Below are 22,032 nucleotides of genomic sequence, written 5' to 3'. Positions count from 1 at the left end.
CGAACACTAACAGCCCACTTTGACCAATTCATTTCCCACTTCAGGAATGTGATGTGGAAGACCAGAAACCTACTCATAAACAGAAACACAAAAATCAGTTGAGCATTGCATCAAAATGGAATTGGGTGAGATGTACAATAGGAAGATGGTACATGATGGGCGGGAGATGGCAGACATCATATGGAAGAGAGGACTGGCACAGACTATTCAGAGGCAGGTCCCCCAAAGAAAGCAGCGATGATGACAATGGTGATGGCAACAATGACGAATAAAATGACAAGTGAAAGGACTGGGCAAACAGGTGGGGAATTGGGGGACAAGGGGAAGGGTACTGAAGTGGTCTTTTGAGTAATTGTGAATGATGGGCAAACGGGCACATGGGCATGCAAGTGCATGGTGCATTTTTGTAACTGGAATAAAAATAGTGTAAGTATAAAGGTGTGTTGCAGACTGTTAAGTAAACCACAGTGGTCACAAGACAGATTGTTAGAAGGGTACGTATGTGACAGATTGTTAAAAGGGTATGCATGTATATATATTGCAATATATATTTTGCAAAAAAAAACCCCAAAAAAATGGCAGGTTCCCATCCACAGTTTATGCAGATGGGGGATTGCTCTCAGGCCTTCCTTTTAGCTTGTGCTTTTGGCCTTTTGGCTAGGGGCAAGTGAGATTGGAGGGCATCTGAACTCCAAGGCCTCCGGGCTTTTGGTTTGCATGCAGGATGCCTGCCATGGATTTGAGAGCATCTGAAGCCCCAGGCTGAAGTGTCTGGGAGGTAGGACACTTGCCAGTGGTAATGTCACACAGATTAGAATGACTGAGCTCTGCTCAGTCATTACAATTTAGAACTGATTTGGCTGATTCAGCCCCATGTATGTTTGCTCCATATGAACCATGTGTTTTATAGTCATGTTTAGTGCTGGCTGTATTTAATCAACTTCATAGTTGGTTTCCATTACTGAGCACGTGCTCTCTTTGGCAGCAGCTTACTGATAGACAATGTCTTTAGCGAGGTTTCCTTGTATGCAAAAAGGGGCTTCCCCCCATGTTGAGGGGGGGCCTCTTATATTTGAGTAAATATTGTACTCAGTTTGAAGCCATAGGTTTTGCTTTTCTTTTTTTTAAAGCAAGGATGCATTTTAACTTCTCCAAAACAAGTATGGCTACATGTGTAGTGTGCGAGTACGCTCTCCCGACTTCCGTGATGTTTTTGCTCAGAGGTATACAAACCATCTGTGCCTCTGATACAGTGTTCTTAAATAACCTCCAGGCAGATTTCTATGGTTTTTAAGTATTTTTCTTTGCCCTTCAGCCTGCTTTTAACCATGTTCCTTCTAGTTTTATAATCTGCCTGTTTAAAGTTCATTGTTACTGGTTATCCCTCAGGGAGCAACTTTCTTTTATGATATCAGAAGTAAAATTCTACAGTGATTAGTGCTACCCAATGGGGTTTCTGTAAGGACCTCTTGGCAACTCCTATATATTACAGGATATCACACTGTAGTCTAAATCTGCACAAACCCCCACACATTGCTTAGTAGATAGGAACTGAGGAGTATTAGGGGAGTTGAAGGGGGTAAAATCCTCTACCAAAGAGAGAGGAATAGCAGCAAAACCACATTATACTTTCTACCAACATTGCGAGGTTGACTTGTGCTTAATTTTTTTTCCAGCTGTCAGTACCTCAGATAAAAAGCTTTTCTGACACACTGATAGAAGGATGTGATGGCAGTAAGCAGAGGGAAAATTGTCATCTCTCATGGAGGTCCTCTCTACAGGATGTGATTAACAGAGAGAAACCTCCAGACAGAGCAACCTCAAAGTTTTCACAAGATTGTTCCACTGAGTGAAAGTGGTAGAGGCCAAGTTGCTACTCCAGGATTAACTCCCAAAATTCACTGATCCTCAAAATCTTGAAGGATCCACTGCCAATCCCACATCTCACAAAAGTCCTGTGCTTCTACACTGATTCCAATGGATACCCCTGCCACACATGATATCTAGCAAATCTCCTAAAAGGGATACAGAAATTTTACAGCATGGAAAATGTCTACTTAAAAGTTAAGGGATAAGAAACAGTGAGAGTTCTGGAGAGGCAGCTAATATACCTACCCTGTTAATGGAAAGATGATCCACTTCAGGCATGGATCTTGACAGGGGAATAGGGAATGGAGTAATATGATCAAGGTTCAGGTTATTAACTAGCTTCAATACTGGCTGAGGCTGCATTTCTTGTACCATACAAAAGGTAATGACTCGTTTTCAAGGATGCCAGGTGTCCTTGAAAATAAAAATCGGTCCCACATGGCCAAGTGAAGCATCACTTAGTTAATACACAACACGAAGGAAACAATCAACTGAAACGATGACATTGCTATGTCTTGATTCATTGTAAATCTGTAGCCTCATAATAAGATTATACATTTACAACTCTGTAAGTGAAAAGAATGAACAGTCTTGCAATTAAATTTTAGAAAATATATTTAAAGCACAGCTGAACACAGGCTAGTACTTCTCTGAGCATCCTCAAAGTACAGCCTTTTAGCACCCATTTATGGTATAAAGTATCTCTTTGAATAGTACAGGACACAAGTTGTGGAAAAGAGACTCTCACCTATCTAAACTTCTGATTAGCCCAATGCAAATGCCCAATGCAAATGATCATTTAGAAACTCTTCCTGCTTTTTATTTTGAAAGAAAATTATTAGTCTCCTGAAAGTCTATATATACAAGCAGCAACAGAATTTTTTGGGCAATGTCCCTATTCACCATTGTGTCTTCTGTTCTATCACAGCTTTGGATGTGCTTTTTAAATAGGCCCATTCAGTCAGCATACAAGGATTCCCACAGATTTTGTTTTCTATTCCTATTATGTCCGTTTTAGTAAAAAAACGTGATGTTCTTTCTGCAGACACAGCAATCTGCCTCCTTCATGACTGACACCAATATTGCTTACTAGGAAGTGCTCAAGAAAGGGGACACAGCCCTAATGTCACCCTTATAACATGACAGAGAAACACACTGAAGTCCACATTAACTCTATACAAGCATCTATCTGTAGTGCTGCTATAGTCTATTGGCACTGTGCCAGCTTACTGCTCAAATAAGTATAATATGAACTAGTACTGCCACCAGTGAATCATTTCCCAGAGTCTCAGTTGAACCAAGAAAAGTTCCTAATCATATTTTTAAATGAAGTGAAACCTGTACAAAAGAGTTCCATTTGGCACACTGTATCAATATCACCTAGCTCTCTACTTTTTGTCCATATCTCAACGAGCTGCACTCGAAGGATATAAATATATTCCCCACTGGATAGAAGAGGCAACAGATGAGGAAATAGGAAGTGACCCACCCTAAGTCAATAGTAAAGCCAAGAACCTTGAATCCCCATCCCACATCCCATGCAATAAAGCTTGCTTCCCTATTATGAGAAAGCCACTGCTATTAGATAACAGATTTTCGATGGCTCGTTAAGTGATTAAGATCATTCCACTGTACATTTTCACTAAACAAGTAACAATTCTGTTTATTCACAGGTTTCATGTTGAGCTGATGACATGTATAATTTTCCTGGTGTGTCACATCTAGCGCAGTGAATTTTCACATTTAATTGGCTAAAATGCTTTGGTGCATCATTCACAGTTCCTAACAGAACATATCCAATTAGCTATATAGTTATTGCTAGGTGAACTGAAATACAAAAAGGGCATTTTTTCCTGCTTGGAGTGCTACATATCAAGATCACAGTAAAAGAAAGTAGCTTTGATTCCACCTTCCTTTTTTCAGATCCTCTTACATCGCATAAAGACCTGCATATAACTGTTTTGGGGTTTTTTTGTCCTAAACTGGCATGTCTACCTCTAGTTTGATATTTGAGAGGTCTGTGACTATACTGCTGTAGTGAAACAGATGTGGAACTGCATAAATAATAATGCACTTCAACCGCACCCGCCCCCGCCTTTACCACTCCTCAATATTATAACTTCTGGCTTAATGAAAAGAAAATTCTAGTTAAATGCAATTATTCACTGTGCCTAAACAAGTTAGCAGTCTTCTTTTGAACATGCAGAACCAGATGTAGGTTTATAGGATTCTCTAATTTTTTTAAATCTAGTTCCCTCTGATCCCTGGCAAATATTAATAGTCTGATAACCACGTCTCTGGAAATGCCTCCCAGCTGATATGAAGAGTTTTCAAGGTTGGGAGAGGAAGATATGTACAATGTATTTTTGTGCTGACAAACAGCTCCAGAAAAGGTTTAGGTAAGCATTTTTTAAAGCTACCTTTTTCTTTCAACTGGTTCTCAGTGAGAATGATTTACTCTCTCAGTCCAAGAAAATGTCCAAATGTTTCTGCAACATACTGTAACCATCATTCTAAACAAGATTTCTCATGGGCATAGTTCATTTTCCATAAACACATTGGATGCAAGTGTGTTTATTAAGATGCGATCATTTGAAACAGATTAAGAACTGGCAAATTTTGTTCCTGATATTCTTGTGTATGTACTGCATGTGTTTGAGTCAGTGAACATCCCCATAATATAACTGTATATGTTACCATACTGAACCCGAGTGATTCCAGTACCAACCTGCTAAAGCAATTTGAAATACAAAACATGGAAATGAACTAATATGATTATAGATTTGGTTTTAATTTCTGAGAATACATCTGTTCTTTTACAGAGGAGCAGACTACCTTGCATTTAATGTGCACTGAGTTCATGTAATTAACAGCAGGGCAGTTATTGTGATGTATATTCAAACTATAGTTTAAACTGCAATAATTTTCACTCGCCTGAAAGTCCCAAAAGTGTAAAAGGCTTCGTATTTGGATGGATCAGAAACCCTGCTCCATCTACTGAAATCTTTTGTAAATATGCTTTGATGACTAATAATTCATACACTAAAGATCAGTTTCTTTATCACATTTACTGTTTTAATACCAATATTAACAAAAATAAAACTTAGAACAGCTGTCTCACACAGCAATTTCAGTTCAGCTCCTTGATGAAGCTTTACAGTCACATTCATTCTGCATGTTCTGTCACATAATGAAACAGGTTCATGGCCTCTGATCCCGTAATCCCACAACAGTCTCCTATCTGTTTACTTATGATTATGGAACACACAGTACTTCCAAACAGTGTCAAAGGGTAATGTACCAGCTGTTTCCTCTACCCCAGAAACCACATCAGCTTTCACTATTATTTTCAAATTTCAGCATGTCCTTTTTCTATAACCCAGAGAAGGGTGCTCATCTACTTGACAGCAGAATGTACAAACTTGATATCACCACAGCCAACAAGTCTGACTTTGGGTGTGGACACAAACATTTGAAACCCTTTCAAACCTTTGGGAACCTTTCAAAAATGCATAATTGGTATGTGCGTATTAGATAAAAACTAGTCAAAACGTAACAGAACAGCTCTAACTTTAACATTACTTCCAGCCTTATAGTGGGAGCAGTTTTTCTACATTTGAATAGTTCTCCGCTCCTGCACACACAATAAAACATCAAAGCTGCTGCCTTCTTTTGAAAGAGTTCCAAATATACATGCGTCTGCACCCTTTGTATCTCACATTATTAAAATAAAAGCTTTTCCCAAAACATATCCTGCTTACAACTTTCCCATGCTAAACAAGACAAAAATATTTTTTTTAATAGCTGAAATGTTAAATGCAGTCTTTTAAAACAAGCTGTTTTATATCCCACATAATTATGAGTACACGTATAACTTTCTACAACTAAGTATATTTTCTATCCAGTATTTTTTCCAAACACTAAGCCCAGCCCCACTGTATCCAAGGTGGACTAACTGGCTTTCTATGCAGTCTGCCCTATGAAGAAGCCAATACAAATGCTAACGGACCCAGTCTTGTAACCCTTACACATACAAAAAAGCTCCAATCAAGTAAATTTAACATACTTGATACTAAGGCAGATGATGTGTTAGAACTCATGACTTTACTGGGTATTGTGTCCTGAGTAAGAGCTACATGATGTGCGCCTCGTGTAGATCACCGAGGCAAAAAAAAAACAACAGTGATCCAAGTTTTATTTAAGTAAGGGTCAAAGATTTTAGTTCTTAAAGCAAACTACTGAAGTCCTTATAGTTTTGGCTGTTAGGGAGATGAACTCTAACTGGACAAACTCCCCCTGCAATAGTATTAACTCAGGTCTTGGTGTGTATTAAAAAGAAAAGAAAAAAAAGGGGGGGGGGGGGGGGGGCAGGACTTTAAAACATTTGGCTTGCAAACGCAAACATATTGATGAGTTTTCCATCTTTTACTACTAAAGTGGAATCTTAAAAACAGCCATTTGCATGGATTTTACTTTACACATACATTTAAGTTTTATTTTAAAATGCAGTCCAAAAATACTGCTCATACAATAGCATCCAAACCACCAGTTTTATACTGCATTTCTCTGATGGTAATTATTTTACACCAACTGAAAGAGAACCAGACTCAGACATGCACAACTACTAATCATCATCTTCTTCATCATCAAATGAGAGAAGGCTACTATTTTTGATCTGCTTAGCTGCATTCAGAGAGATTTTTGGTTCGCTCCTATTTTTCCTTGACTCTTTTATCTTCTTACTTGAACTTGCAGTCAGGCCCAAAAACTTCTCTTCTGATGAACGCTTTGATGGCTTCCTGAACACAATTTTTCCATCAGAAGGTTCTGGTTCTTCATCTATAAATAAAGATTGCAAAAATCAGAACTGCCTGTCACATATACATGGTGATGTCTCTTTTGCCCCAAATTAAAACTGACACAAGACCCTAGAAATCGAAAAAACAACAAACAAAAAAATTAAAATAAATTAAAGTTCACCAAAATGAAGTCAAGGTTTTGCTGTAAAAACATCATGAGCTAATCCTCTTGGGCTAGGGACAGAAATTACACACAAGATGGTATAAATTATTGGAAACTGGTTCAAATTTGTAAGACAACAGAAGTTCAGTGCACATAAACCTCTTTCAAAATGGCCAAAACCAGTTTAAGATAAACCTGGATGGATGTAGTATCAGACTTAACTGACTTGGGTTACATCGGTTTATTGAACTTGTTCCAGATCCCCTCCAGATTCAAGTTAACTCACAGTCGCCCAGCATGCCAGGATGCTTTACATGTCCCTTGTGAACCACCCTCACATGGTGGGCGGGCTAGTGTTGGCCCAAGCTGTCTCCTTCAGCCCAGCAGGAAGGCGTTCTCCAGTGCCCCCCAGCTTCTGGCCTGGGCCACTGCAAGCATGTGGCCTCATTTCCAGAATCGAAAGTGAATGTCTGTTCATTTGCTTATTAGTTCAATTTATGCAGCTTAGATTAACCTGCAAACATTGAACCAATTCAGCTTCAGACTTTTTGACTCTCTGTACTTAACCTTGAGGAAAAACAGGACTGCTCTGTGGTGTTCATCCACCTAATAGCCTGAGAAATCCCTTCTCTCATGGCTGCTTTAGTTATCCTACTCACACCAACCAGAGCTTTCGGAACACAGGACTGCAAGAGGCTTCATAGGCCATAACCTGCAAATGTAGGGGACTGGATTCAATCACATACCAAGGGAATCTCCAAAGCTGCAACTTCAAACTGTCACACACCTACAAAGCACAATACTAAAAAAACCCAAGAAAACCTTCTAACATACTGTAGTTGAAAGAAGGAGAGATGGTGACAGTCAATGCCCTACCACCTGGGCAGAAACAAGGGAAATGGCAGAGCCAGCCACCACCGCTTCCACATGATCTAGCTCCACATGTGTAGAAGGAAAGGACAACCTCCATTTCACCTTTTGCAAAAACATAATACTGCCTTCAATATTTCACAATCTGCATCTCTAAAGGGCTAAATACCTATTCTTTGAGGATACCTTTCATTTACTTCTATTAACTCTGTCCCATTGCTAATTTCAGATGATTACGGGGAAAAAAAGCCCCCAAACCTTTACCATCTCTTCTTCTACGTACAACGTTCTATTGTCTTTTCATTTTTTACACTAGGTGCCAGGTGTAGGTGCATTTATATTGTCACCGTGCTGAACACATGAATTCTGCTCATCCAGATGTGAAAAGGAAGATGTGTGCACTTGAAATAAGAGGGAGATATTCTGACATTGCCAAGGAAGCAGAGAAGAGCTACTACATGAACATATCACGGAAACATTCTGATAAAAGAATGAATCAGAAGCAAAAGCTCTTGCTGCAGTAGCTTGCAATTTACATGATTTGTAGATGAAAGGTATTTACGAACCAGTGCTTCTCCTGCACAATGCATTTTTTTTAACAAAGTAGAATAATTTGTTCTAAAATCAATTTTGCAATAGGAACTTCCTGGTGACAATAGTACTGCTTGACAAAGCTGTGGTTTATTGATTCCCATTTAACAATAACCTCCATGCCACTATAATATCAACACTCAGGGATTTTTTCCCCTGTTCCCTTTCTTATTTAAATACATATGATCTGCAGCAGAAGTTCTTTTTTTTAATCAGCATTATTGCAGAAAATATCACAAAAACATAGTTGAAAGTTGACCAACAATCAGAACATGTTCTGACTATAAAAATCATTACATTTTTTATGTTAGTATTTTAGGTGCCAAATCAGGTATGAATCCATACAGATCAGACCAAGACCTCACTTTTAAGTGATTAAAAAAAAAAAAAAAAAAAAATCAAGGGAAGCTTACTTAAACTCTCACCTTCACAAATCTTTCCTAGGAACAAGCCTGAGCTTTAAGAATTAAGATCTCCCATTCTGCAAATGACTTCTATAAGAGTTGGTAATATGGCCATGCACTTCTGCAGGAGATAAGTTAACTCAGCAGCTTTTTTTCTTGGAAGAATAGTGCTTTTGCATTCTTAAAGCATTACAGATAAAAGAAAATATTCAGATAACTTACCAGAATAATATATGTTTCTATAAAGCTTGTCAAATGTAAGTATGTTCATCAGCAGACCAATCATGATTTTTTTAAATACAGGCAGTCCTCGACTTACAACGTTTATAAATTGACACCCTGTTTCAACTTTACAATGCCAGTTTTGACTTTACAACACTTGATCCAACGAGACACCACTCCAGTGAACTAGTTCACTGCACCGCTCATCTCCTTGGAGAACATCTATCCAAACTTCCTTGGACACTTTCTGTAAGAAAGTAGACAAGACTCCAGAAAAACCTGCAGCTAAGACTCCTGAAAAGACTCCAGCTAAGAACCCTTTAAAAAGTCCAAACAAGAGCCTTTCATAAAGTCCAGCAAAGTCACCTCAAAGAAGTCCTTTCAAATCAATATGATTGCTATTTACAATACAAATACATTAACGTAGCTATATTATTCATCTATAATTGAACGAGTACAACATTCTGGAGTATTTTGGGTGAAATTATGGTATTGCGCCTTGGTTTAGGAATCAATCCCCCATTTATAACATTGTTTCTTACGAGAAAATTGGTTCCGAGTTACAATGTTTTGACTTAAGATGTGGTTTTCAGGAACCAATTGTGTTGTAAGTCTGAGGACTGCCTGTAAAAGTTTATGTTCCATGTATCGGTGTTTACTAATTTGCCCTATATTTAATAGGCAATTTAAGACTAATTTCAGTATAGTTCTGGAGGGTGGGTAAAATTTTGTAAGGTTTCCAACAAAACATACCATGCCATTAAACTAACAAAATACAGACTATATCATCCCCCTTGGAAGTTATGTTATGGTTGCATACCACCATCTACCTGTTTAGGAACTTGATCTCCAAAGCTTGATAATGAAATATGACTTTTGCATCTGGCAAACAAAGCTATAGTCTTTTAGGAAATACAAGTTTCTTGTATTTAAAAAAAATACCTATTTCCACAGCAGGACATTACAACTAATCTATGGTCTCAGTCTTGCAAACACTGATCTGCCCAAAATACCTTTTTATGCATGTATGTAAAGTGCTTGAAGGATCCTGGCTTCTATGCATACCAGTATACATATATGTGTTGGCACAGCTATGAGAATACAGCTCATCAGAATGTTGCTGCTGCTGCAGCATTATAACAAGGTATTGCCATTAATGTACTCCTGTGATCCTTACCTTTATGACAAGTGCTTAGTCCCTGGGACAGAACAGCTTAAGTGTGAAGGCGTTACATCATGCTGAATGGAGTATATACATAAGAACTGTCTCAGGGAGAAATTCATTATTTAAACATTACATGCAGAGAAAGCAGGTGTCGGTCTGACGAAAATTTTAACTGCCCCATTAAATCGTGCGACTATACCAACTTTTTTATGCATAAAGCATTTAATAAGTACAAAATTGCTCAATTATTTTCATGTTAAGGAAAATCAAATTGGTTACACCATTTTGATTCTCAATGTGAATCGAAGCAGGAGAATTACCAACTTATTTCATGAGTGTTTAAACCAAACATATAATTGATATGGAGTAGTGAAGGAGCGAGAAATGTATTCCTTAGGTAGGCAAAGATATGATACACTACTACTGCTTCAGTGCAACTGCAATGGTGACTGTTTTTCTGCCAACAGCTTGATAAAATAAAATAATGTATCTTAAATGGGAAACCACAATTTGTTTTCCCAACATAACATCCAAGATCTGTTGCAATTCCTCCAGTAATGTCACTACTGTGGATGTTAGTAAGAACATTCCAGGAGTCTGTTTACAAACTAGATAAGATAATGTCAATCTGACTACAGTACATCCTCTGTTATCTCAGTGGCAAACTGGTAGCATTAACTTAAAATAAGCAGCGATTACAAGCGGCCTGGTAACTAGCAACCTAGCACTCCAGTAATATATTACACTATACGCAACAGATTTCCTTGCTGACATCACAAGGGATCTGTTTACATAAACCAATCAGACAACATGTTAAGAAAGATGACTTTGATCTTTTGCAGTTTCACTCATCTGCACAGCTTTAGGCAAATGCTTTCAAAGCAATCTGGATACCAGAGAACATACTGTAGTTTCCAATGGAGACATTCTATATAATAAAACAGAGAAATATAGCAATACAACAAAATAAGGAACCAAAAATTACAAGTGCAATTTCCAGCTCTGATTATAATTTCTGGCAAGTCAATACACCTTTGTACTTCTTTCCAAGAGAGGATCCAGGAAAGGTGCACCAGCGTGGGCACTCCCTACTTCCACTGCTGCTGCCATCCCCAGCTGACCCAGCTGCAGAGAAAGCCCCTGAGCAGTTCCTGCCCCACTTCACTCACAGGCTGCAGCCATACAGGTATTGTGGGGGCAGTGGCAGCAAAAGGCACATTTTTCTGTATTTGCTGCTTCCCACTGTGATCCCTGCTGGCCAGGAACAGATGCTGGAAGGAGGAAGGCACCCTGTTACCGCTGCTGTCTCCAGCAGATACTGACACAAGGGGAAGGGTGAGGGAGCCAAGACAGAAGGGAGGTGAGCACTCTCTCCTGCCCCACTCCAGCTGTGGGCTCCAGGGAGCAGCTGCATGGAGTGATGGGTTTGGTCGGGGACAGCAGCAATGACGTGCAGGTTCCCCCTTCCAGTGCCTGCTCCTATCCAGCAGAGGAAACTGTGGCGGGTACTGGCCAAGGAGCAGAGGCTGAAAAGAGGAACTTGTGTGCCACCACTCCTGTCCCTGGCTAAGCCTGGCACTCTGTGCAGCTGTTCCTTGAAGACCACAGCTGGAGTGGAGCAGGAAGGGGAACTCTGGGTCTCCACTCATATCTCGGTCAGCTGGAGGCAGTGGCAGTGATGGCACCACAGCCCCCCTGCCCTACAAATACCTGATTCCTCCCCAGCTCCTTGGAGTCTTCAGCCAGCACTTCAAACACTCCTAACTGCCATTCACCCCATGGTCTGAAGGACAATATGCCATATCCCCTTTTAGGAAATTCTAGATCCATGGACGGAGACCACCTCTGTACTGACGATTCAAATGTGTCAGCAGTACTGGACAGAGAATGAATCAGGTGAGAATACATGGCTGCTATGGTCTTATTTAAGTGATCTGGAAAAAGTGAGAACAGGAAAAAGAGTTTCTTCAATTAAACAAAACAAAAAAATCACCTAAAATGCTAGGATTACTAGCCAAAACAAGGACCGAATTTCACCGAAGTTTTTGTTGTTGGGTTTTGTTTTTATTTTTGCCTGGATCCCAATTCCATATGTTAAAAGGCCTGCATTCAAAAGTTGAGCTGAAAACTCCACATTTAAGAAGTAACAATTCAGAAGTTAACACTTCATGAAAATTTTACTTGGCTTTTTTGCAACAAACTTATACCTTACAAGATGAGTGGGGGAAAGAAGCATTTTTTATATTTAGCTCATTGCCTTTTTTTTTGTTTTTGTTTAGGAGCAGGGCATACAGTCAGACAATTTTTGCTTGCATAGGTCATTTGCATGGCAACACAAATAAAACTCACAGAAATTGGCAGGGGCTTATGGAAACTGTAGTAAGCACAAACCCTTAAAAAAGTGCAACTTGTGTTGTTAAAAGGATGGAGATGTTTTGTAGCAGACTGATGAATTTCTCAATTGTTTCCTTGACTCCAAGGGGCTTGGAATCAGTCATACTACAACAGTTAATATATTCCTGTTGCGGAGATTTCTCACTCTGACTGAGAACAGATCTCCTGCTTTATTTTCCTTCCTCTGTACTTGCCCCATTGAACTATAATGGGATATCTTGACAAGAAAATTTTCATTTGCATGGTATCCAGTCTCACTCATTTAAGGAATCAATTCAAGCCATAATAGTTTAAAGGGGGGGACAGCGGTTAGATATGCTGAATTTTAACTTTAAACTGGTGTTTACCTCAAAGTTATAAAATGGCCTTGATATAGCCACTTGCTGTATACAAACTTGACATCAGCATGGGCATTAAATGTGCTAAAAAGTTTGTTAGGAAAACGAAGAAGCTCTGATGCTCTAACGAGACAGATGAGGCTGCAGTCACCCCTCCTGCCAAGCAAAGTGAACAAGTCTGGAATAATATTAAAGGACTTTGAATGAGTAAGCGCGCTTACTGCCAAGTTTTGGTCATCTGTATATATCATAATGCCCCACAGGCCAGATACACAAGAAAAGCAGCACAAAAATCAATTCTAGAGATTATAATGAATGCTGGCAGAAAGCATATTGTACCAATTAAAATTGCACATAATCAGAAACTATTTCTCAGAAAGTCAATTTTACTACTTCTGAACTAACAGTACTTATTTATAGAAAGATACGAGAGAGAGAATTTAGGCAAAATTTAGGCTAGATATCAGGAGGCACTACTTCACAGTTGGGACAGCTAGGATCTGGAACCAACTTCGAAGAGAAGTGGTGCTGGCTCCTACCCTGAGGGTCTTTAAGAGGAGGCTAGATGTACACCTTGCTAGGGTTGTTTGACCCCAGTACTCTTTCCTGCCATGGCAGGGGGTCAGACTCGATGATCTGCTCAGATCCCTTCCGACCCTACAAACTATGAAACTACGAAAAAAAAGACTTGTTAGTAAATATGGCAACTTTTTTTAAAAGCTTCTATCAAGTTCTCCATCGATATAAAACTTTCCTATTGATTTTTTGCATTTAAAAGCTTAAATTCTAGCTAAAGAGCTCTCCTCCAAGACTCTATTTACAAAAGGCTAATGTTATAGCTAACATATAGTTACTAAATTCCACTGTCCCTCAGGAAGTGGTTAAGTAAGAACAGGACATTAATCAGCTACATTTGCCAGATCAATGCAATGGTACAGAACAACGGTTCTCAACCTTCTTAGACTTAAGGGTTCCCTCAGAAAATGCCAGCTTAGTTATCCATCATTTTTGGGTACAGAAAAATAACAGACCAATACTTCTGTTACAAAGAACTCTTTTAACTAAAAATGAGGTTGGTAGGGCAGAGATGAACAAAGGATCAAGATGAGCAGGAAACTGAAATACAATACATACATCAATGTTTCCATGAAAACTTTCCTATATGGGCCTTGACACAGCAGCAGAGCACGCTAGCCCCACCTTTGTTAGCTCCCACTGTGACCACACATGAATGCTGCCACTTGATTCACAACCCAGCCCCAATACCTTGCTCCAGGTGAGCACAACCTTCAGATCGACCATAACTCCTCCAGTTGATAATAGGCAAATTTTACTGATACAGTGATAGGAAATAAGACCAACGCAGGCAAAGCAAGCAAGATTATTACAACATACATTGCACAAATTCCCCAGTGCCCAGAATATACATAAGGCATGTAGTCTGTCCAGCTGGTAAGTAAACACCACCTTGAGGTTCTTTGCTTCAGTGTCTGACGTCAGCAACCTTGGAGGTCAGGGGGCTGATGCCACCTGCCCACTCACTGTTTTGAAAACACCTCCTTTTGTATTCTTTCTTCTCTGACGACTCTCCATCTTTGGGCATCACTAGTTGGGGTCTCCCTGTGGTCATTACATTGCACACATTCTGTCTAAATCCTATTTTCATAAATCTATCACATATATACATCCTAATTTGTATAGGATTAGGTGTCCTCCTAATTTGGTCTGTTCTCCTAAAACCGGAAAGCCAAAGGGCTTTTGCAAGTGGGCACTGGAGCCAGGCCTATCTCTATTATGAAAATAAAATTAGGATGTTTTCAATTTCTCAGGATATGTATATCTGTTGGATGCAGACACCCTGTCTTCCCTGAAGGCTGTGAAACTGTGTGACAAAATGCTTTTAAAAATAAATTAACTCTTGCTGTTGCCCTGGACCATTGTTCTAATACAATATCTACTTTACCTATAAGCCAACTCCTAAAAACAAATATCTACATATCATATTCTAGCCATCAACGAACACAGCAAAGGCAGAAGATGCACTTGTTAATATCTCAACTGGCAGGCAAACAGAAAGGGCCCACAGCATGGGACAAAGAGAGACACAGATAAGAGAATATCAGTCCTCAAAGTTTAGTCACTTTGTGCCCCCGCAATCGTCTGCCTGCATATCACCAAAAACAGTTTGCCACAGCAACAGTCATTTGTGAGATTTAACACTGGAGATCAAAAAACCAGGGGTGGTGCACCAGAGGTACTGAAGTTGATGGCTGAGCAGCATGGGAAAAACTGTACAGCAGAGTTTGCATACCATATATCCTTCAATTTTAATGATCCTCTGTGAAAGAGATTATTTAAACCAGTGATTCTCAACCAGTGTGCCATGGGCAGCTGATAAACTTATCATCCCATTAAGGCTGATGCACAATATTAACACGGTGCAGCTACACATGATGTACAAGAAACCCAGAGATTTCTAATAGGAATCTAGAGTGTTAAAAACATTCTGACCTGTTGTGGTCTTTCTGAGGTTTTTGCAACAGAAAAAATTCTCTGGTATTTTTTCACAGTCAAAAAAAACAGTGAAAGTTAAGAGCTAGTATTTTCCAAGGGCCTAAAAACGTTGAAAAACCACTGCCTTAATCTGACCCCAATGCACTTTCATTCTACACAAATTGTTATTCTCCTTACTGAGGGAAATAGATTATTCTTGGACTTTTCCAGCTGGACTTTAATAGACCACATCCCTTTCCAGACACAATACTGCAGAACACTTCTCTTCGCAATGTGATCATTTACAATTTCTGTGGCTACCAGAGCAGCTGGTTCCACAGAAGATATATAGTGTGAAAGATGCTAACCACTTTTCCAGACTAATTAAAATATTAACATTTTCCTGAGATAGTATCTACTTTTCTAAGCAAATCTACACAGGCTTTACAGAACTGAAAGAAAAAAATGTTATTAAGCATGTGAAATGTGTATTTAAATAAGTCTAAAGCTGTAAACGCTCTGAAAATTGAAGAGTCTCCAGTTTGGGACATGGAACCTCTAAGTATATTAAACAGGTAAGCATACTGATCTTTGTCACCTGGCTTTTGGAAATAAATAATGCTTACTTGCATTTTAAGCAGCTAACCAATTGTGAAATACTGACCAATCCAATCTTAATGGGCACTTTTACATGTGCTCTAACATGTTCCGATTAGAATGCGTCAGAGTGGACTTGATTAAAATGCCCGCAGCATCCTGTATATTCAGCATCCCCGCATTTCAAAAAGTAGCAGGGGCACTTTAAAGTTCAAACGAGCTTGCCCCCACCACTATTTTGAAATGCAGGACGCTGAATACATGAGACGCTACGGGTGTGTTAATTAGGGCAGCTCCTGACAGCTGCTATAATTAAAACACACCCTCTCCACATCCCCAGAGCACATGTATAGGTGCCCACTGTATGAAGAAAAGATTCCAGAATTGCTGGACAGGAATGAAAATTCAGAATTCTGCTATTGTTTTAAAAATTCATTGTTCTCTTTTCTCTCAGATTTTTATTTCTGTAATTTTCCAATATTTTGCTGAAATGTACTAGGAACAACTTGCATCATTAGCACAAATTTGTATTAGAAGCCTGGATAACCAAAACAGCAGAAAAAGGAATTTAATTCCTGCAGTTCTATGTCAACCTCTTTTTCGGTTTTGGGCTCCACTTATACACTTGACATCTGGAAAATTCAGCATGGCTAAACACCAAAAAAATTCAGTTTTTTGGATTTTTTTTTTTTTTGGTTTTGTCCTTAAGCAGTTTTCATTCTTTGATGTTAATTAAATCAAGACATTTCCACTGAAACAGTAATATTGTCGGTCTGTATTCTGTTAAGTCACTCTGAAATCTTCTTTATTTCAGTGCTTCTCTATGTAGCCCTCTGCTGACAACGTTTGACTGAAACACCCGACTCAAACTCTCCAAAGTTTCAACATTCACCATTATCGGACACATATAGATGCAACTCTTAACAGTTTTAATTAATACAGCCTGGGGTTTGTGCCTCTTTAAAAAAAAAGCCACACACCACAGCTGTAAACAGCTGGTCCTGACTGTCCCAGATTTTAAATAGAATTAACACACAAGCTGTACAGGTATTTACATAATAGCACTTCTAAGCTGCATTGCTACCCCTCTGAAGATGCTGGAGAGACGAGAGGAGGACTGTTTAGTGCACTGAATCTTGTATAGTCACAAGTACTTAAAACAGGACAACAAACTTAAATATCTGAAATAGATTAAATACCTGCTTATACACCATGAGGTAACTAATGCTTGTGGAGAACTTTGTGAATTGCATGATGCATTTCAGAAATTTGCTCCCTGTTGACAATATCTGAATAACAGGCTGAATAGTCACATCTCAGACGTCCAATGTAACCACATGCATAAAATTTCCTCATTTCATTTGCTGCACCAAATATTTATTGTCTATTTACAAAGACTTCCTCCTTGCCATTTTCGTCTTTGCATTCTTGGATGGCCTCTTCAACAAGTTGAGTAGAATTTCTTGTGGTTTTCTTTACACACTTAGAACTGGGAGTAGTATTAAACACAAGAAAAAATACTGCATCTAGGTTCATGGTCATCATTATCAGACAAAACTCTTGGGGTAGAAACAACATCTTTTATTAGACCAACTAAATAGTAGCAAAAAAATTCTTTCTTTGCAAGTTTTCAGACCCAAACACCCTTCCTCAGGCAAAGGAGAATTCAAAGATTGCAAAGGTTCTCCCAGGTAGAAATGAAACTTCATCTTACACAGGAGAGTTAAAAGATGGTAGAGTTCCCCTGGGTAGAACAGTCTATTTTTAAAAAGGTTGCTCTTTGAGTATGCAAAGTAGGCACAGACAATAGGTTGAAGCAGCCTCGTTACTTGATGGTGTCCGATTGCAGGCAGGGTGTTGAATTTTGCTTCTTTCTTGTTATCTGTAAAGTTATCATGCTTTTAGACCGACACAGCTGAAACCAGCATCCCTGGTCATTACTGTATCATTTCTCACCTTCAGCCAACCAGCTTGTACTAATATGACTATTGGTTCATTTCTTTTACCCCATTTCATCAGTGGCAGTATCTTGTTACGTACACAGAAGTTAAAATTTGTCTGAAAAAGTGTGCTCAGGCTGAATTAAATTTCTTTAAATTGTGCATTTTTTGCTACGTTGAAGGCAGTGTTGTCGATATCAAAGAAGGTTTCAGCTTTCTTTTTAGAAAAGCTAATGTTAGACATAAATTAAATGGGACATTTGATCTTAAAGTCTGGGTGAATTTCTGCACTTTGAAAAGATTCATGTTCCTTTCAAACTCACTACTAAAACTTCACGGAGTTTTTATTATAAAAAGAACTGTAGTGCAGTTGCTTCCAGCCACTTGAATGCTTATTTGCTACCAGTTCAAATTTACACATGTTGGAACACATATATCCAGATATTGAATACCCCATATGAAATATGACTCAAGAACTTCACATTTAAAGTAGTTAGAATGGGAAGTCCCCATCAGCTGTACTCAGTGTTGTGAGGACTGAAAAGAATTGTGTGATCAGATATATCTTGGCCATTTCCACATTCTAGCAAGCTAAATTCCTTTAACTCTCCCCCTACTCCCCTATCTCCACACCAGCCATGCCCGTTACTGCTATCACTGACTGCTTTCATTCCCCATCTTCTTTAGGCAGTTTGCTATAAGTTTATTGCCCCTGTTGGGCCTAACAAAAACTTGGCATGTTCATCAACTATCCTTTAACACTGCAGAGTACAAAAGCAGTCAACCAGGGATTTAAAATTAGAACCTAATGGTCCGAGTCTCATATTTGAAATGTTTTTCCTATGCTCATGTAAATACGTCAGAACACAGGAGATGAAAACTGAAAGACATACTGAAGAGATTATTCACAGAGAACAACAAAATGAATTTCACACAAACACAGTAATTTTAGCTTAGTGATTCCTCACAGCTGGAAACAAAAATGAGAACCAGCATGATTGTATTAGCTGGGTCTCTCTAGAGACTATGGAACTGTTCTATGGGCCACAGAGCTCAGCTTGGGAACCTCTGGGATAAGTTATTTACACAAAGAATTCTGAACAGTAAGTGACAGGTCACAGGAAATTGTAGAAAATAAAACTTGCATCATTCAAATCTCTTTCTCCGTACATATAGTGCCTCCCTGTCCGTGTGTGTGTGTGTATACACAATCACGCTCACACACAAACATATATATCACACACACAAAGCAAAAGGGCAAGCAGCTTCAGATTCAGTGTTTGTTTTAAGTACATACCTAACTTTGAAGCATCTTTGATCTGCTCTTTAATTTTCAGTGCCTCTTCTTCAGTCAGGTCCCCTTTTTTCAGCACTACCACTTGTGGGCGCTCATCCTCTTTGTCACTACCACTCTCATCATCTTCCTCAGGGACCGGAAGCTGCTCTCTCTACATGAGAGCAACAAAAGCAACTCTGATGACCATGCCAAACCAAAGTTCCTAAGCAAACAGTACTGGGAAGACTAGCCTCTGGTTCAACTTTTGTAGCAAGCTCAAGATGGAAAGACATAGGGACAGTGTCAAGCCTTCCCAACACGCAATACTCAAATGGCACAAAGCTATAGTCAAATCTTACGCTAGAAGAGCAGATGCCCATCTTTTTAGTGGCTAGAAAGCAGCAGATGCTTGTATACATGAACACAGCTGGAACTGCTACTGCTTAAGACAAGGTATATATTCCACTTATTTGACATTTATACGTAGACTGATGTCCAATCAGAAATCTGTGGTTCAGACACACTAGAAAAGCTTCAGAAAAACATTAGGAAAATGACAGAAGTTCACCATCACAAGAACACTACAAAGGTAACTCAAGCCAAGAACCAAGGTTTCTCCAGTTTCCCAGCGCAGGCTTGTACCCTTTAATACGGTGCTTAAGAACGCAAGCAGCTAGACAGGACCTTAGAGGCCACTGCAGCCAGATGTAAGCTGATGCAGCACTCACTCAGGCAGTTCTCAACCTTCTTAGGCTCGAGGCACCCCTTGGAAAATGCCAAGGCTTTTTCACTTGGGTTTTCTTTGGCTCCTGAAACATAACAGAGCCATTCTTCTGTGACAAAGAGCTTAGGAAGATTCCCCTCCCTACCCTTCCCCAAGATTGGGATGGTTTAAACACAAATGGATTCCTGGGGGAAATCTCGAGGTTTCTCTTGCAAATCATGTTTGCACCCCTAACAGTGCTAGCCTTGCATGATGCCCCATGGCACTCTTGAAAGGACAAAGCAACCCCCTGGGAAGCGCTGCTTTAACCTATGTGAGAGGCTGAAGTTTTGTCCTTTGCCAGCCCCTATGCAAGGGCCATGGCAATAATGGCTCTGTCCCACATTAAACCATTAAAACTGGACAGCAACCATCTAGAAAGCCGTTACACCATTTCAAGCACTAGCCTGGGGGCCGGCTTCATATACACTAGGGCTGGAAGGGACCCCGGAAGATCATCAAGTCCAGCCCCCTGCCCCAAGGGCAGGAAGTCAGCTGGGGTCATATCACCCAAGAAGATAACCGTCCAAACGGTTCTTAAAAGAGTCCATAATAAGTAGACTCCCACCACCCCTGGAGGAAGTCTATTCCAGGCCTTGGGGGCTCAGCTATCTCTTTTTAAAGCCCTATGGACCTTTATAGGGCACAACAAGGACTTAGCAAGGGCAGCCACTCTACACTTATCGCGCAATGACCCATGAACTGCATAATATATGTAATGTGTGGCAGACGGGGGGAGGGAGGGGGGGCCTCAGAGCATCCTGCCAGCCTCTTCTCCCGGCTGCCTGCCAACCCCTGCAGGGAGCCTGGATGGCAGTGTTGCCAGGTCTTAAATATGAAATGATCGTATTTCCTGAAAAACTATCATACACTGAAAAAAAAGTATGCAAATAAGTCTTATTTACTTGATATTGATTACTGTCAGCCACCAGTGAGTGAGTGAGAACTGGGTTAAACTTAAAGCCTTTCTTTATTTTGAGGCAATTACTCACAAAAATACGCCAACAGCAAACCCAGATGTTGGTTAAGACTCTCTCAGAGCAACTTGGGTTCTGCGTAAGCCGCAACAATGAGCTGCCTCAAAAATTATGGTGCATTTTAAACACTTTTACTATTATCGATAGTACATTATACCAGGGTTGAAAATAAAGTGCAAATACAATACTTATTGTACTGCGGGCTGGACGGAGGCAGCTAGACCCTTCCCGCTGCCCCTGGGGGGACCTGACACACCCCGCACTAAGCGAGAAGGGGGCGTGGCCATGGAGGGCAGTGCACCCGCGCTCAGGGGCGGGGCCTCAACGCTACCGCCCTGATGGGGAGGGCGAGGTGACGTCACGTGGGCCTCGCAGCAGGCCGTTACCTTGGTGTCAACCGTGGGCCCCTCGCGGTACCCGACCTCCTTCTTGAAGCGGCTGAGGAAGGCGGGCTCGGCCGGCGGCACGTAAGACACCTGGTCCCGCTTGCTCATGGCCGCCGCCGCCTCTCAAGGGAACGGCCCGCGAGCCGCAGCATGGACAACGCACTTCCGCCAGGAGAGGGGCGGGGCGGACAGTGGCGGGGTGGGCCAGCCCTCGTCACGTGACAAAGGCCGCTTCCTGGCGGAACGCTACTTCCGCTTTTCCTGGCGCTTAGCGCCAAATTTGAACCAGCCGCCATCTTGAGCGGCGGTGTCGCGCCGGGCGCGGGCACCATGGCGCCCGGGACCAAAGGTGACAGTGGAGCGGAGCGGGCCGGGGTGGGGAGTGGGGAGTGGGGGCTGCCCTTGCCTTGGCAGCGACCCCACGGGGGGAGGCTCGGCGGGTCTCGTCACTTCCCGGGGGGCGGCTCCAGCAAAGGGAGAGGGTGAGAGCGGGGCGGTGGGCACTGCTCTCGGCGGGAAGTAGCTGCGTCGCGGTCTGCCCAGGCTCCCGCCTCTCCACCCCCCCGCGTCTGCTGCGCAGGAAAGGAAGGACCGGGCTAGTTCAGTGATTAGCCATCCCGTTAGCGACCGACCCCCTCATTCACTTCGAGTGGGTTTCTAGTTTGTGCGTCGGGAGCCGGCGACCGGGATGTACCATCTGATCAATATGGGTTACACCTATATACGTGCCTATGCGTGTACGTCTGCATGTATTATGTAGATATAGGGGGGGGGGGGGGTATAGG

At 40.8% G+C, this 22,032-nt stretch overlaps 2 protein-coding genes across 2 annotated transcripts in view; one reads left to right on the top strand and one right to left on the bottom strand.

Annotated features, from left to right (window-relative positions):
* Positions 1-4,639: 4,639 nt before the first annotated feature.
* Positions 4,640-21,417, bottom strand: KIAA1143 (KIAA1143 ortholog). Its single transcript, XM_019508897.1, has 3 exons — positions 21,248-21,417; positions 19,143-19,293; positions 4,640-6,708 (listed from the first exon to the last, which is right to left on the bottom strand). Exons 1-3 carry the CDS (start codon positions 21,353-21,355, stop codon positions 6,494-6,496), a joined length of 474 nt encoding a protein of 157 aa, XP_019364442.1. The 5' UTR covers positions 21,356-21,417; the 3' UTR covers positions 4,640-6,493.
* Positions 21,418-21,508: 91 nt separating this feature from the next.
* KIF15 (kinesin family member 15) overlaps positions 21,509-22,032 on the top strand; it is a 65,772-nt gene continuing 65,248 nt past the window's right edge. The window contains exon 1 of the mRNA XM_019508895.1: positions 21,509-21,596. Within this exon, the coding sequence (XP_019364440.1) occupies positions 21,578-21,596 (19 nt within the window). The 5' untranslated portion in view covers positions 21,509-21,577. The remainder of the gene's footprint in view (positions 21,597-22,032) is intronic.

Source organism: Gavialis gangeticus, unplaced genomic scaffold (genome assembly GCF_001723915.1).
Source record: "Gavialis gangeticus isolate Ggan-Ray unplaced genomic scaffold, GavGan_comp1, whole genome shotgun sequence".
NCBI classification, from domain to species: domain Eukaryota; kingdom Metazoa; phylum Chordata; order Crocodylia; family Gavialidae; genus Gavialis; species Gavialis gangeticus.
Note: the sequence above shows the minus strand (reverse complement) of the source record. Positions and strands in the feature narration are given on the sequence as shown.

Excerpts from the sequence above, each read along its gene's own strand:
- KIAA1143 (XM_019508897.1), bottom strand. The coding sequence starts at position 21,355 with ATGAGCAAGCGGGACCAGGTGTCTTACGTGCCGCCGGCCGAGCCCGCC. Across the intron at positions 19,294-21,247 it reads GGCCCACGGTTGACACCAAG|AGAGAGCAGCTTCCGGTCCC; the intron begins GTAACGGCCTGC and ends GCTCTCATGTAG. Across the intron at positions 6,709-19,142 it reads CAAAGATGCTTCAAAGTTAG|ATGAAGAACCAGAACCTTCT; the intron begins GTATGTACTTAA and ends CTTTATTTATAG.